The 17,629-nt window shown below is 46.0% G+C and overlaps 1 protein-coding gene across 8 annotated transcripts in view; it reads right to left on the bottom strand.

Moving 5' to 3' along the window:
* LOC104138508 (SET-binding protein) overlaps nucleotides 1-17,629 on the bottom strand; it is a 267,878-nt gene that overhangs the window by 208,458 nt on the left and 41,791 nt on the right. For 7 of the 8 annotated variants that reach the window (XM_068925068.1, XM_068925069.1, XM_068925066.1 and 4 more), the window contains one exon: nucleotides 6,848-6,931. The exons of the other annotated variant lie outside the window; for it this stretch is intronic. In XM_068925068.1, the coding sequence (XP_068781169.1) occupies nucleotides 6,848-6,931 (84 nt within the window). The remainder of the gene's footprint in view (nucleotides 1-6,847; nucleotides 6,932-17,629) is intronic. 8 annotated transcript variants of the gene reach the window in all.

Genomic DNA, 17,629 nt, shown 5'->3' with positions numbered 1-17,629 from the left:
TGTATCCCGCTGCATGCATGGGGTCAAGTCAAGTTGGCAGAATACATTTCCTGAATTAGAATCTCGACAAAATATCCGTTGCCAAAAGCTGCATACTCCGACTCAGGAGGGAAAGTGTCATGGGATCATCCCTCACTAAAAAAGGTCAGAGCCCTAAGTTCTACCTCTCTGGCAGGGGCAGAATTGCCATGTTAGAGCATGTATTCAGAACTATGAAGGAAAAACAATTTACTGACTGCCATTTCTGGAGCCTTTCCTGCAAAAGGGCACCGTGAGTTTCTTGGTGGTTCTTTTTCCCAACCACCCCCTTCCTGTAGAAAGGAAAGAGTCTATTTAACTTCAGTCTACACTTTACAGGAAGCCCAACCCATCTGGAAATGAATATGAACTGTAAGAGGAGACCACGAGGCGGGAAACTCTTGAAGTGCGTGGAAGACTATTCATAAACTGAGAGAGAAAGGGAAATAGGCCATTATAAAAGGTCGTTAGAAATGTCAGATTTCCAATGGCATTGTATGAACAGAGGTGTAACCCACCTCAACACACACCCATTACAGCTGAACTTGCAAAGGACACCCACAACCTTGGTCTCTTTCATTTTGGAGATCTACATCTGGGAAGTTTCTTTCATAACATAATCCCTTTAAAACTTACATAAATCTGAAGAACGGGGACTTCTCCATACAACTCCACTTCACAACTCCTTCAATTCCACAAAACAAATGGACAAAACCAAAAAGTTCCACAAACTGTCATCAACACAGATGCTTAGCACTATTTGCAACGATTACCAGAGTACAGCTGCTCTAGGAACTTGGGAGGTCCAGAGAAAAGGTAGCTGGTGAACTTATCCTTCAAATACCTCTTGTCCCAAAATGCCACTGAGAGGAAGAGATTTCTAGTTTTTAAAAAAGTTTCTGCAGATTAAATATTCTACAGTGCTTTGGTTCACCGAGTGGAATAGTCTTCCCTCTGTGGCACCACCAGGAGCAAGTGAATTGTGGGGTGGGTGAATGGACAAGCAAAGGGGGGGTCCACCTCACTGAAACCAACGCTCATGCCGTGGGGAGAAAAAGCTTTCACTTGGTGACAGGAACAAGACACAGAAGCATTACATGACTGAGGATTTTGGAGAGCAAAAGATAAACAGTGGGGTCAGTGTTAACGACAGAGCTACAAGGGCTGCTTTTAATAGGTGCCAGTGCCAAAAAGGGATGTGTTTATGAGTGGTGCTATATGGAATTGCTGCCGGAGATCTCGGAGGACTAGGCTGGATGACCCAGGAAGTTCCCTATATGGTCCTGTGTTCCTTGCACGATCACCTAGCCTGCTTCATTCAACGAAAGAAGCATTTTTAAGGATGCTTACTGCCTGGACACCTCAATTGATGTCCTCTCTCTTTGTACTTTACTTACTGCTTCAGCTTTTCATACCCTGTGCAGAATCCAATGATTTTTGAGCAGGTGGAGATTCAAACCCTGCCCTAAACTCAGAGCAGGAGACAGCAGATGACAATATATTGACTCCTCCTTTCCCCTCACTCTTTCCTTCTGCTTTCTCCCACCTGTGTATTTCTAACAGTTAGCCAATGCTTCCACTTATTTTTACTCCTTTTTTTTTTTTTTTTAACAGAGAGAAACATTAACATTGGCGGGGGGGGCGGTGCGATCCAGGCTTGCTCGAATGGATTCTGACTGCGAGAGCCTTTGCACTCCCTCGTTTTGTGCTTCAGTGCGTTTCTTGCTGACAAGTGGAAGAATGCAGCGGAGAGCCAGTGAAGCTAAGGCAGATTCCCCGAAACCTCATCCCAGCCCTCTGATACACCCTCAATAGATATTGCAGCGCTGCCTGCCAAAGGAACTTAGCTCCGACATAGTTCAGTCCAGGCCAGTTAGCTATTTAAAGATGTGGGTTTATTTATACACTTTTTACCCTCCTTCCCTCCCCCATACTCCCTCCCCCTTTTTTTTTTTTTAAGACGGGAAATTACCAGTATCCCAGAGCACGTAAAATTTGACAGCGGTTTACCAGATAATTTGTATTGGGCCCTTTGTCTTTGCTGTTACTTTTATTCTTCAATAAACTCCTTCAACCATTAAACAATGTTACTCCCACAACAACTTTGGCAGAGATCAAAAGAGTGTGGCAGGTTTACTCCAAATTTCTATTGCTACCCTCCAGGTACTGAAGAACTAGATGGAGACAAAAGAGCCTTTTCTTTCCTTTTCTCTCTTCTAAAGGGTCTTGTCCTGCGTTTCCATACAGTCAAGGAAAACATTTTAGAAAGTAATTAAGGTGGCTTTTTTGAGGTGAGGGTTAGGGAGACCAGTTTCAACCCAGTACTTAAGTCATTGTGCTTTTGCTGAAATGACGATGACATCCATTAATAGCAGGGTCTTACCTTCTAAAAAAGAACTCGCAGTGCTAGGAAAAGCACAATAACTTTGAATTAAATTACTGTCTGCTCGCAGCAGATCTCCAGGGTCACAAGTGGTAAGGGTGTACACACAGGCCTGCAACGCCAAGTCCGGTGATCTGGAGAGAGAAGCCGGACTTCTCACAGTTTAGTGCATGAAGCGGACACTGCTGTGCCTTGTGCCTGAACACAGGGTTTTTTCAATAAATCCCGAAGTCCTGATAAAGGTGTTTGGTTTGGGGGCTACTTGAGACATCCGTAGTCCCAGAGAGCCAAAGCCATCTCAAGTCTCATCAGCTGCTGAAACCTAGTGCAGCCACCGCACCAGACATTAACACTTTTATCTCTGTAAGGACTGTAAGGATCTGGCCTCAAAGTGCACTAGGTTGCAGTGTGATCTACCCACATTCAAAAAACAAAGCAGACAAATAAAAAAAGCATCTGAGAGGTTATTTCACTCCCAACACTGAATTCAGTCTTCTGGAGAAGGAAAGCTCTCAGGAGGCTTCAGGGGAAAGGAGGACATTAGATGAGGCCGAAGAAGCCCACAAGGGAAGCTGCCTATTTCATTTTTGGAACGTGGACCATGTGCATCTATTTTTAATTTTGAACCGAGTTCCTCTGCCTCCTGCCAGAAGTCCTAAGCACTCTGATGGTGTAACAGGAGCAGTGGCCCAAACGTTCCCTAGTAGCTATTACTTCTTAATAAAGAGCAGCACTTAGGCAAGGGATGAGGTTACTGTCAGAGGGGTCATGATTAATAATGATTAATCTGATCCTTGCCAATATGAACTGGATCCACCATTCACTAAATAATTACTTTGCAGCATGGATACCGTTTCCAGAGGAGGCATACATTTATCATATTAAAACCAAAAACAAACACACAGAAGGGCAGGAGGACCTGAGCTCTCAGTAACATTTGAACTGACACAAGCCACCAGAAAAGCTAAGCAAAAAGAAAAAAAAAAAGGCAGAGGAAAAGAGCAGTTAAACATTGATGAGCTGCCTACCTTTTGGGAGAAGCAGGGAAAAACAAATAAAGCTAAACCCTGAATAGGCAGAGCCGCATCTGCTGAGAATATGGAGCTCTTTGCTACTTCTAGTCCTCAACCTTCTACACACCTCCAATACACACGTTATTTGTCATCCCACACGTTTTTTCCCTGTTTCAAAATGACATTTTGCTTTCCTCACAAAAGTACCAAAATGACACAGCTGAAATCGCTCCCTGGGAACCGTCTTCCCTGCTTTATGTTAATACACTACCTAGCACAAGGAAATCCTAGTCCGCGATTGCCATTCTTATGCAGCAACACGTTACAAATAATAAGCAACGGTATAATAATTTATGGGGAGGCATAAATTACTTGGAAATTAATAACCACTCTAAAGGGCATTTATGAACGTTACAATTACAGCAGGGCGTTTGCGGTGTAGAGGCTCGATTCTGCTGCCAGGAGGTGGCCGCGTTTTGGGACTCCTCTTAGGCATCCCGCTCCACCGAACCGGAGCTTCGTCAGGACCATGCACGGCAGAGGAGGAAGACGGAGGAGGGTCTAGGCCTTCAGTACGCTCGGCTGCATCCCCCTCAAGGTTACTAGAGACCTCGCAGGATTTATATTGCACTGCTGCGCCTGTCATCTCGGGTTGTAGGGTTTGATTTAATCAAATATTGCTACTAACTGGGAGGCCGTATGACATGGACCCACGGTTCCTCTCCTGCTCTGAGGCAGATCCAAGGCGAGGGTTGGGCTCCTCGGGACTGCTGTGAAACCCCAGCCCCATGGGAGCCCGCTGGGACTTCTGCCCTTGACAGTGAGATGGTCGGGATTTATTCACTGGTGACTGCACCGTGGAAAATATCCGGCTGGATAGGTGCCTCTGGATGTCAGTCTCAGGGGAAGAGATCACAGGTCCAGGAGGTTAAAGTGCCTTCTCTTCCAGAGGCACGCCGGAGGAATGCCAGTAAATGAAACCCTTGGCCATGGAATAGTGACTTGGTTTAACTGAGGATTTTTTTTTTTTTTGGTTGGTAATATATCTAGGAGTTTTTGCAAGCCTCCAAATTCATTTGAAAAGTAAGTTACGGGAAAAAAATTAAAATCGTTGCAAACCATCACCATTCGCAAAAACTCAGCTGAAACGTATATGGTTAGCCTAAGCCTTTGAATAGTCAATGATATAGACACCCATACCCATTTGTGACCACATTCAAGAAAAGGACAACAAAGTTGCATTTTCACACAAGGAAAACACAAAACAAGACCAGAAAAAGAAAAAAAAAAAAAGCCCCCAACAACAATAACGAAGGTAAATCTTTAAAACGAGAGCAGAGAGGAAAAGAAAAAAGTCCTTAGCAAACAAAACCAAATCCAGCGCACTGTTTCCCCCTTCACAAAATGAAACAAGCTGCTCCTAAAATAATGCTTCCTTGGTTTTCTGGCAATTAGCGTTCTGAAGGATTAGCCTACAATCGTAGGCGAGTGTTTGCCTTTCCCAGCCGATGTCACCATAGAAGTCTGTGTTTACCTACAAGGCCCAGGGGATAATTTATAAGCTGCACTGAGGTCCCGCATTCACAGACAAACCTTCTACTCTGCCACCCACCCTCTCGTCCTAACTTCCTCTCCATCTACATCCTGTCCCCTGAAATACTGACAGGATCCTGTCAGAGGCATGATAAATGCTCTTTTCAGCCCCTGGATCCAGCATTCGCACAGTAGTTTAAGCTGATCCAGCAAAAAAATGATTGTTAGATGGTCAACACGTCACCAGATATCAGAAATTAGATTTCGGAAAGCAACTGAAAACAAAGAATAATTTATCACGGTCCCAGAAAACATTAAACAAAAGGGTTTTTTTTTTTCCTCCAAAAACTACTGCCTGCTCTATAATTACAGCATTGCCATCGGTGAGTTTTAGGTCCAACACTCAGGGTTTGTTAGAGACGGCGTTTTGTAAAACCTCTCTGCAACCAAAATGTTGTTCCCATTTCATTTTTAATCCCTGCTACGTGGGATCTGTGGTCTGACCCTGTTGTAAATTAAGAGCGATTCAACCAGGGTACATCAAAATACAGAAGTTTAAAACTGGTAACAATGTTTTTGTTTTTTTTTTTAAATTAGCTTTCTCCTGATGCATTAGAACCTCAACATGAGAAAATTAAGCTTGTATTTGACAAAATGGAAAGCTGTTCTTTAAAGAAAAGTAACATGAAGCCTTGTCTCAACGGTAAACTGGTAGTATGGCTCATGACGATGACTCGGTTATTTTAAAGATAACTAATATCAAAAAAAATAATTGAAAGACTCGACCTTACGTAGCATTTATAAACATGACTAGCGTTCCTCACAACAGAACCCACAGCAGGATAAACAGATCTGTTCACATGTTCGAAACCGCTCAGATCTTCTTGGATTGTAACAAGACGAGGTTCAAAGACATCACGATTAATCAGGATTTATGAACACGCATGCTGAAAATAAACAAAACATTTTTCCTCCTAAGAGTTCAGCCCTTTTCCCCACCAGTAAATTATCCGGAGTTCCTGGAGTTTTGTGGACACTGCTCCAATGAGCTTTAGGGCTATACCCGCTCTGACAGGTTGCTCACAAGCAGCACTAGAGAGCAGCCAGCCAGTTATTTGATATTTGAAATCAATTGCTTCACATCACCACATTTCAGAGTGGATGACCCAACATTTATAAAATGCTTCCACCAAAATCAAATTTTGTTTCATCTTCAGAATGAACGATCTCCGGATTCAAACATCGCTCAGCTCCAAAGCCAGGAGGTGAGCAGGCCTCTGGCCGGCTCTCGGTCCGAATGCGACTGTTCAGCTCTACCAGCTAAACCCTATAATGATGTCAACGTGACCAATTTCAGAAGAAGGTGCCGTTCCTTCTGAGTAATGAATATTGAAATCTGGCCATCAATTTTCTGTCTGTGAGCAAGTTTTTACATGCTTATAATTAGCAACCTCAATAAAGAATGTTCTTTTCGGCGGTGCCACTTCCGAACAAAAGCATGTAACGAATGGTGCATTTCTCTGTAACTATCGGACATCCAGACAGCTACAGTATGATACCAAAGGCTGCATGCATTTAGCCAGCAATGAAGTGCAATATTCTTTAAGAAAAGCATTGCCCAGAGTGGATTATTATTAGGAAACAGAATTCATGAATAAATAAACCAGATGGGAATAAGTCAGGCCAGGGCATTAACAGCTCCTGGCGCAATGAATCCCCGATCTCACTTGAGGGTTTTTCTACAAATAACAAATTTAAAAGCATTAATGTTGTATCTTTGTCAGACATGCCAAATGTCCGTTTGTGTCCAGGCACTCAGATATGCAACAGCACAGTTTAAAATCAATCAAATGTGAATACGTTCTTTTATTTCCACCAGGTAAGGTACATATTGACTGACCTGATCTGAGTCTTTTACTGGAGCATTTTTCCCTTTTCTGCAGCCACAACTCATGAGCAGTTTTGCATCTCCAATGACTTTTCCCTACAAGAGAGAATTCAAGAAAAACATCAGCGCAATCTGAACCATCAAAGTCCAAGATGCTTTTATTTATGACAGGCGACAGGGGAAGAGAGGGCATCCAGGAAGCTGCAGACTCATCCTGCATTGCTGGAAGATGCCCTGCCCCGGAGGAGTAGCTTCCACGTGGCCAAGGAGGCCTCCTCAAAGGCGAGCAGCAGCACCAGGGAGGCCACACAGACAGGGAGAGAGGCAGAAGGAAAGCAAGGTGTGTAGAAATAGACAGAGGGAATATGGGCAAGCCAAACTGAAAAGGAACCAAAACAACCCAATATTTTCATACACCCACGTGAACAGGAACAAGACTATCGCAGTCGGGTAGTACAATGACCAAGCTCGAGTGACTTGAGGTAAAGCTCATATGCCAGCATTAACGTGCACCATTACCAAGCTGGTGCTTATTTGCTTCTCAGGTAGCTAGGTTTAAGCTAAATACAGACCTTCAGCTGCGACTTAGCCGTGTTTGGAGAACTGGTCCATTTAACTGCTGGTAAGTCCTTGCCATGAATTCAACAGCCTACGTTCACCAAACACTGCAGTCTGCTCGAGGAGATCCCTACGTCATCATTAAAATACTACAGCAAACGGAAATTTCAAAAGAAAGAGTCCCCTCACGCAACCTTTGTCTGCAGCCAACAGTTTGAGAAATAACCTGAGCACAATAAACTCCTTTTTACTGACAACCCACAAGGTGAACCGAGCGTAATCTAAGCAGTAGGGTCTCTCACATTAATCCGATCCAATTCTGAAGATCTTTTGGATCACTTTGGTTCTTCACCAAAGCATGTTTGGAGCTTATCAAACTGGACGTCTTCATAAACCACCATGATAGAAATGGCCTTGAATTCTAGATTTGGTCAAAAACTCCTTGAGCTCAAATAGTAACATGGCCAACTGAGTCCCCATAAACTTGTCATATTTACATTTACACGTTCTTCCTCAGAGACACATAAAGATATTGCCTTTTTTCAGACTTCGGCAGTCTCCAGCTGCAAAATAAACACTTGCAGCATCTGCTGGGCAACAGAGGGGGAATCCACTTGTGTGGAGAGCGGTGAGATTTCAGCTGGATGGATTTATATGGAAAAGGAGACTACAACATTAGAGCAGTTAATGAGTTTAGCAAAGTGGAAACACTCTGCCCTAAATGATGAGGAAGGGAAAGGGCACGATTAAAAGGAATTGCAGCCATTCCTCAATGTCAGGCCACAGCAGAGAGATGACCCTTGGTGGCAGGAATTACAAACAGGAAGATAAACTTCTGATCACCTCAGGAGTCTGCAACCTGCCAGGTGTGGTGAGGTCTCTTATTTTGTGACCCTAACATCTCAAAAGTTCCAGCAAGGCCAGATAACATGCAAAAATTACTCTTTCTGCTCTTTCCAAATGTACACTGAAAAGACTGTACCCTGACCTGATTCCTAATCAAAATGCCCAACGCTCAGGCCACTGATCACCCCCTGTTAAAATTCAGCGTTCTTAGGCCATTACTCAAAACTGGCAGCCTCTGCCTTCATATTTATCGAAAGTATTTTGCTCTTGCCCCTTTATTACAATCCCTTAGCGATTCAACGTGTAATACCTTAAATTCTTGAATCACTCCCCAGAAATGAGTGATTAAAGTAATAAGTAACGCAATTGCATTAACTTATTATTTAGAGATGGAAAAGTGAAGCACAGAGTGTGATTCATTTGTCTAACCGAAGGAACCTTTTTAGATACTCCAGAGTATCTGAGATATGACAAGTCTGAGATACAAGAGGACCTAAGGAGATCCACACAGTTCCTGATGGGCAGCTGATGGACAAGCAGGATACCTCAAGGGGTCTGTAGTGGCGACATATGCCTTCATTTAGGCAACTATATGACTCGCTGGTGGTCAACGTGTCCCAGCATCCGCTGCAGAGTCACCCTGTGGGAAAAGACAATCCAGCCTTTTTTACTCCACAAACAGAGGAAGAACTCCCATTTCTAGACCTTTATCTGGCTTCTCACTTCTTGGATATGCTCCCAAGCAAACTAAGCTCATGGTAAAAACCAGCAACGTACTCACATGAGAGAGGGAAGTATTACTCGCTTTCTTTAACAGAGAGACATTGCAAGATGTTGCCCACAATCACTTGGAAAATTAGGAGTAGAGGGGGAATCCGAACCCAAATGTTGATAGCTTCTTTTTTCCCTTGACAGTACAAGAACGAATTTCCAGGGGGGCATTTCCATTCTCTAGATAGGCAAACGCACTCAACAAATAATCCCATCTCCCTGTCCAACTTCAGATCCACCTCTCTCAGTGTGCATCGCCTGAATTAGCTACTCCCTTCACCTTCTTTTTAGGAAAGTCCTTTTATGAACAGATGCTTAATTTGGGGATAGGTGTCTAACATTAGGCAGCTAAGTTGAAAGGGAGAAGAAAAAAAAAAAAAGCATATGGACAACATTTGCAGCCAGTCGCAACTCCATTTAAGAGCAGATGGACGCCTTGTCATTCCCGGGTTTCCTCACACACACCAGGCAGTTCAGTGGGGATACAGAAAGGGGCTTCTGTTTGGATGCTTCTGTCTGGAACAAGATTAGAAGAAAGCACGCTTTCTGCGGCACACGCCTTGTGTTACATTAAACATGCATATGCAACTTCAGCTTTTATTCAAAGATCTGAAACAGAGCCCTCCAGGGTGCTGAGGGTCAGTGAGTTTGAGTTTGTTTATTTGTATGTTATTTTACAGTTTGCTAGTGCCCAAGGAGTTTGTTAAGAAATTTAAAACACCTCGCTGGGATTATCATGCTGAGGTTGTTGCCTCCTAATACATCCCTCCCTCCTCTGTCCAGCAGCGCGGCCTTCCTTCCCGGTGATTTCTGGGGAGGGAGAGGAGAACTGTGCAAAGAGAGTCACCGGGAGCTAGAGTCATTTGGTCTTAATTTATGGAGCATCATTTCCATGTTTCATGGCCCTTTAATAACCGGATTGGGGAGGAGAACCGTTCGGGAGCAGCGATCTTGCAAGCTCACAGACGTATTGTTTCTGGACGCTCTCGTGCCATTAGCTTTGGAGGCGATGCTCCGGGTTGGAAGCAGGTAGGAGCGACGATTTGCAGAGCCCTGAGCTGAAGTCCCTGTAAAAGGAGGAGCTCACTTTTTGCCTTCTGCCGGCTCCCATCTCCGTCACAAGTCCCCCTTCCCAAAACAAAAAGTGGGAAGGTTCCTCTGTGGGTGTACAAGAGCAAAGCACACGCAGCCTGTTATCCCACCGCTTCCTGTGCTGCCGCGGGGGAGTCACTACGCTGCCACCACCGTCCCACAGGCTCCTGCAGCTGGCCAAAGTTTGCAAATAAATACAAATAAATAAATACCAGGCTCAATTATCTCAGCTGCACGGGCGACAGGAGCTGATCCGGCGCCAATTTTAACAGCCTGGCCCCTGTGGTCAAGAAACTCTCAAACTGCGTCAAAGCAGAAGTCAGACGAGGGCCGGTTACAACTCGCTTCACTCGAGCGGCTCCGGAGCGAGGCGTGCCGGCACACACACACAAATTACCCCGGCCGGGGCAGCCCCGGCCGTCGCACGTCCTCCAGCGCGGTCCCTCTCGGAGCTGCCAGCCCCGACTGAAGGAGTCAAGACGTGACGCACGTGGCACCAGCGGCGCCTCCGCAGAGCTACCCGGGATCAACGGGGGGAACCAGCGGCCTCAATTAAAGAAAGGGGGCGGGGGGGAAAGAAAAGAAATAGAGGCGCTAAATCCGAGAAGGGAGAGCGTCAGACTTCACTTGGACAACCTGCTGCTCCCCATCACCCCGCGTGCCCAGCTTGCAGGCTAATATTAAGCCTTGCTCAGCGGCAAGCAACAGGCAGGTGTTTCGGCAGGTTTCCCTTCCCCATGGGTATCCCAGCACGGGTTGCGAGAGCAGCCCCATCCACCCCAACTGCCTACAGCCAGGCGAACCAAAAACAGCGTGGTGCCAGCGCATGGCTGCTGTCAAAGCCCTTGCGCGCATCCCTCGCCGGGCCGGCGCGCTCTTCAACAGCGCCGCGGCGCAAGCCTGCGGGAGCCGACGCTTGCGGTAGGGTGACGTCCGTCACCCAAAAGCCGGTGCTTTCAAATCTGTGCACCTCTGCCTGCTCGGGGCTGCGCCTGGGAAGACTGGATGGAGAAATGGGCCTGGATCAGCTATGGTGGGCCAAACATCTCGGAGCCATCAAGTTTAACTGGGAGCTGACTTCTTCGATTCAGCTCACCTCTCCCTGCTACTGAGTAATGCCCACTAAAAACATTGGGACTATTCTTATCCGCGAATATCCGGCACAAGTCTTCTCTTGCACCTCCACAAATTCACGTAGCTCAAAAGATAGTTCAGTAACAAAGCTGCGAATCCTGCCAAAAGTGCCATTATGTCGGCAACCAATATCCACCTCCAGCTTATCGCCGTCTTTCCTTTAAATTAACAGATGCTGCTTCCCCTCCCCTTTGGCTATCGGAGGTATTTGAACTATCTCTGTCACTCCCGTTTTGCAATATCCTGGTAACATCCTGCACCACCAGCTGAAAACCTGAGGCGCAGAAGGGCTGGCTGACTTGCCCTGTGTCTCAAAGGAAACCTGTGGAAGTGCAGAGCTTTGAACGTGGACTTTCCGAGACTTTTCATAGCATTTCATCTGCTGAAGCGTCTCTCCTCTTCATAGGAGGGCACTTTTCTCAAAAAAGCTTTGTGAAGCTGAGCTGCACAGTGCTTTGCAGTCTCTGCTCTGCTCTTCCTCTCCCCTCTTACCCTGTTTCTCTAGAGAGCTAGAGAAACAGCTCTCTAGCCTGATACCTGTGCAAACACCACAACCGTTTCTGCTCAGCAATTACAAGCGCGCAGGGAAGCAACTCTGTCCTGCGGCTCGTTCCCCATCCATTCAAATATTCCAACATTTCAAGTATGGAAGAGAGTATTTGCTGTCACCTCCCCTGACATCTTGCATGAGGGAGACCGTAGGATCCGTCTGCTACCCCGCTACTGAGCCTAATAACTCCGAAATCACAGTCGTCGTTCTGCACTACGTTAGGCTATTAAGTAAAGAATCACATGGAACAAGGGAGTTTTGGGGGGGGGGGGGTTTATCCCCAGATCCACAGGCTTTCATCAGGAAGAAAATATGTGCACAGTACCGCCACGGTGACCCTGAAAAACCAGGGGGGTGCAAAAACGGGGTCAAGAAGAACAATGTATTCAGGGTTTACATTTTTCTGCCGCTCTGTCAGGATGCTCCACGAGTCTCGACGAAACGGTGCCCAAGTGCCTCCAGAAGGGTTTGGTAGAGCGGGAGAGGAGAAGGGGGGAACGCAGGGAAAGGCGAACTGAATCCAAGGTGGAGGCAAGCAGCAGCACAACAGACAGCTGGTGTTTGGGTGGTGGTAAATCACCCTGAAATGAGCCTCTTCCCTCAGCTCAATGAGGCCTAAACAACAAAGGAAGGCACAGCTTGCAGCCGGACAGCCCGCTAGCCAACCACAGACACACATGACAGCTTCATTCAGGAGCCTGGAGTCAATACAAAAGCTTCGAAATCAATCCGACATCCTGCGACCTCAGACAATGCACCAAATCTTCTCAGAATTGGAGCCCCAAATGAGGGGGAACAGCATTCAAGGGAGATCAAACCGCGGGGCTGGCATTGAAAGGGACTCAAAAGGAGAAGAATGTTCCCAGTTTATTAATGGTGAGGTCTGGCCTGCTGCATCCCAGCCGCCGTAGCTTGCATTCATTAAAGGGCAGCGCTTTGCACGCATTATGCAGAAAGGCCGGCCGGGGGTGCGGTGGTGGTGGTGGTGGTGGTGGTGGTGGTGGTGGTGGTGGTGGGGCGGGGGGTGGTGGCGGTGGTGCGCGCGAGTGTGTGCCTCGCTCTCAGAAATCAGGATATGCCTTTCTGCTCCGCGCCGTTGTCTTAATCACAAACGCCTCCTGTGTGAACCTCAAAGGCTGCCTTTTCCCACTCGAGCGACCGCAGGGGGACAAACGCGAGCGCGCGGCCGCATCGCGCCCCGCTTGCTCCCGTCCCTCTCGGCCCTTACAGTCCGAAAAGCATAAAGGAAGGCAGAGCACGGTCTTTCCGAGGAAAAAGCGCAGCGTTTCACATCTAAGCAACAACCCCCCCGCCCTCCCCGGCCGTAATTGCAGCTCGTGGACGCACACAAAATCTACTACGAAAGGCTGAAGGCGGGTTGTATGGCGTGACTGTTGCCGCCGCTGAGTTGATCGCTCCGTAAAGACTTGCCTGCACCTACACACCGTAAAGGCCCCGGTCACCCAAGGTAGCAAACCCGCACAGTGCAGAAATGGAAAAAAAAAAACAAAAAAATGCTGGGGTCCAAGGAGTTACCCGCTCCGGGTACAACTGCACCGTCCAGGGTAATTTCACCTGCAGCGTCGGTCTTGTAGCACTGCATGCAAATGGGACCCTTCCCCCTCCCACCCCATGCATGTGGCAACAGCCACAAAAAGGCCAAGCAAATCCTCTTTTATCAGCCTCCCTTTGAAGGCAGGTGTAGAAGTAGACGGCACACAAAAAACGGATAAATACCATTTGCAAAAGTCCTGTTTGGATTTGTCGGGCCTAATTATTTTCTTTTCAGCTGCCACGTATTTGAAAGAGTCAGACCTTCCACGTTTTCTTCTCCTCAGCTACCCTGCTCAAGACAGAGTGTTAGCTTTAGGAGGTCAGACTTGAAAAACACTTCTGTCTTGCGTTGAAACCGGAGCAGATGAAGAGAAAGGCACGAAGTTTCCAAAGCGGTCTAGAGATTTTGATGCAGGTTTCCCATGCTTTTTAATTGACGGCGTGTCAAAATCCAATCAACTTTGCTTTTAAAGTGTCACATTGATCTTAGGACGGATATGGCTGTAGGAACTAGTAATCTCTCAGATTTGGAGGAACTTACTTAGGTGTACAGAAACGGAAAATAACAAGTGCTCCTTAAGGCCTAGCGATTTCAATACACTTTATTCTTGAAAGTTGGGGAATTAGTATTAAGACTGCCACAAAAAAACCTTATGCTTCCTCCACCCTTTACTTCACTGAGTCTACGCTACTACTGCCACAAAAACTCTAGTGTCCTTAGAGACCATGGACATGTTCTGTGTCTCCTCCTCTGAGAAGACGACAGCTCCAGTTTTACCTCATGAATCCAGATGGCAGAGGGTAAAACTGGGCAAAGGTAAGTAAAGCAGATGATTAAAAAGACTTCTTCTCTAGCATGAGGCAGAATGCAAGATCAACTGTACACGCAAGACCAGATTTATCAACAGGGAGCCCCAAAGCCTATCATTTAGCCTTCACAGAAAGAGGAAGAACTGCAGCCAGGCTGGGTGCCCGCCCAAAGATGTGGTAGTTGAGTGGTAGGAAATAATGGAGAGCTGCAACAAGTACTAGCAATGCAGATGAAACGCAGTCTACAGGGATCAGATGGAGGAAAATTCAAGGTTAAGTCTGTTGGTAGAATAATAATGCCGAAATCTTTCATTTTAAACTGCATTTTTCTTCTCGTTGCAATAACTAAATTTGTTTTAGATATCTTGTGATTCCAAATGTAAGTTTCTGAAATTCAGGAAAACTGAGATCTTATTTGGATGACTTTTTTTGTTTGTTTCTTGCTAGCTTGCCTGCTTTAAACTCTGCTAGTTGAATAATTTAACAATCTATCTTAAATATTTCACCAATAAATCACAGGCTTGTGTTTCTATTTCATGTTACAACTAATCAGCGAAGGAATGTCTGAGTTGGAAGTTAAAATTCTGCTCCACCAAGTCGGTGATGCATAATCATTTCTCCACAGACTCTCTGGTGAATAAAAACTTCTCTGCAGAATTAATGTCGTATAAAAAGTTCTTTGTGCAGGCACGGAACGCAACTGTGGCCGAGGATCTTACATATTCTGCCAACAGGGCTTGAGATTTCCAGAGCTAATTGGTTTGTAGAGTTTTCCCACCCTGCCAAGTGCAAGCATGGAGTTCACAGCTGAATCACATCTATGGGCGCGTAGAGCCTAAGCTCCACTATGCTGGTCGAGATGCTGACAATATTTACAGAGTGCTCTGAATGGCCCACATGGGCAAGGGACCAGATTTATGCAACCAATTGTATTCAGATTCATGCTGGGTGCTCACTCCCATCAAAGAGAAACGAGCAGAAAAAACATGGAGGTTTCTTGCCAACGTGAGAGATTTTCAAAAGCAGCTCACGGGTGAAGAACGGTTTTCGGAGACAGAGCGTGTACCAAGGACCCCAAAGCTCACTGAAAGTCAATGGGACGAAAACTTTTAAAGTTCCTAAATTGCTCAGGCGTTTTTGAAAACTACATTTCAATGCTGTTTTGATGCAAAATTAACACATTTGTGGAAAGTAAGAAAAAGAAACCTAAATCCCCCCACTTTCTCCCAAAGTCCTAGTTCATCAAAATGAAACCAGTGAGCCTCTCTCACACACACACACACACACACACACACACACACACACACACACACACATACCTATTTATATAGGTGTGTGTGTGTAATGTAGTGCAATTAACTTTGTCCCTAAATCGTTCAGACACATTCAAGGTAAGACCCGCTTTTGTCTCACTCAGTAAAATCCAAAATGCATGAACAAAATGAAGAGCTAGCAAGAAGTTCACAGTTAATGCTCCGAAAGTGAAAAGCAAAAACAAAGAGAGAGGAAATGAATGGGAAAAAGAGAAGGGAAGGAGAAAGGGAAAAGTTGTAAAGCCCACTATTACGAGGTTGCCCTTTATTTTATTGGGTGTCTACTTTTTACTTAGTTGTGTAGCAAAACTCCAAAATTCAATCTCTCTTCCTTCAAAGAAGCGGATGATCTCTCCCTCTCACACGCACACACGCTAATGTATATGCAAAAAGACATACACAAATGTGGAGGCATACACACGTATGCAAGCCTACACAAACATATGCACAAGCAAAAAGCTTCAGGGGCAGTATGATTCCTCTCCTGCAGCTGGGCTCAGCATCCCACCTCCGTAACAACAGTGAGGCTGGCCTGAGCCTGGCTGGGGGAGGGTAGGTGAGATGGAAATTGGAGACATCTCCTCCTCCTCCTCCTCCTCCTCCTCCTCCTCCTCGTCTGAGGACAGACATCTCCATCTTTCCTCCCCTTCTGCAGCTGACAAGACTTCCTAGGCAAACTGACACGGAAACAGCTAATTTACTGCTCTGTGTCAGGAATGCAGCCAGGGTTTCGGTCCTCTGCGCCCCTTACTCCCTCAGCCACATCGTCCTCACGGCACGGCTCGCAGCAATGGTTGAACTTTGTGGAAGGGCTTTGGACTGACAGGGCGTCCAGTGGCCGACAGTTGTAAATTGAATCTGGTTTCCCCCAAGAAGAGTCGCCCCTTCCCGCTGTCCCTCGAACACACACACCTCCTCCTCTTCTGCTTTTGTAACTTATCTCTCTGCAAGCTACTTCCCAACAGGAGCCGAAATTAAACAGGCTGCCCATATGCCATGGCTCACTTGTTGTCTGTTCCTCTCACTGCCATCTGGCCTATTTGCTCAGCCAAAGAAGGCAGAAAAAAAAAAGTAAAAAAAAAAAAAAAGAAAAGAAAAAGGGAAGAAGAAGGAGAAGAAGAAGGATAAAGCCAGACACAATGAGGACGAGGAGGGAGGTGATGATGCTGTCTGTCGCATCTGCTCCTTGGCCAGACTCCCAGATAGATCAGTAATGGAGAGCAGCAGAACCAGTGACAATTAACCCAAACACAGTCCTGTTTATTTAACCTGTTCAGATAGATCAGCTCATGTGCTGCTCCCCTGGCAAGGAGGCTCAACGCTCCAGCACGGAGCTTCCCACTGAGAAGCGGAGGCAAAGGGGAGATCCTCCTCTCCTGAACAAGGCTGGAGAAAGTCTACAGGATATAGCAGAGTGCAACAACTGTGCTGCCAGGCTGAGATTTCCCTTAGCTCTCCAAACCACCTTATTTTTTCTACAGCAGCACAAGCACAGGACTAGCAAAGAGAGACGTGACTGGGTGTGCGTGGGGTCTGCAGGTCTGCCTTGGTTTTGATCCACACTAGCTTCTAAAGCGTAACAGGAATCTCCTGACCCTGCAAAGCACAATGAGAAAGCACAAGGGGAAAAGCCAAGTAGTCTCGAAAGAGCTGGTTATATGGCCCACCATCACTAAGGATTTGTGTCAGGTTGCGGTCGAAAGTTAGGGAACAGAGCTGTGGGAATAACAGAATTTTTGTTTTTCAAGATGAAACACAAACCTCCAGGGTTTAAAAATAGATTAACCTGAAAAGTAATTTGTAAAAAAGAACGACTACAACTTTCTACAAAGTTAGAAAAGTGCATCTGGAGTGGGGCTAAATGTTCGTTTGAGCTAAAACAATCCCTTTTACCGCTTTTCCAGCAATGAAAGCAATGAAACGTATATGCATGAAAAGGTTGGTAGACATGGCGATATGGAATTGAGCTACATTCTAGTCCATTTACACAGTTGTGTATAAGGAAAGGGAGAGGAATTCATCTTGTGTTTGTCTGTAAAAGGTAGTATAAACTGAGGGTAGTATAGAAGTGTGTGTGCACAAAAGCATGTGTTTCTCACTGAGATAGGTACCAAAAGACCTGCAATCGGTTCGTCTCAAGGCAGACACCGCTGAATCACGACTCAA

The sequence above is a fragment of the Struthio camelus genome, chromosome W (genome assembly GCF_040807025.1).
Source record: "Struthio camelus isolate bStrCam1 chromosome W, bStrCam1.hap1, whole genome shotgun sequence".
In the NCBI taxonomy this organism is placed as follows: Eukaryota; Metazoa; Chordata; class Aves; order Struthioniformes; family Struthionidae; genus Struthio; species Struthio camelus.
The sequence above is the reverse complement of the archived record's forward strand: the minus strand, read 5'-3'. Positions and strand labels throughout refer to the sequence as shown.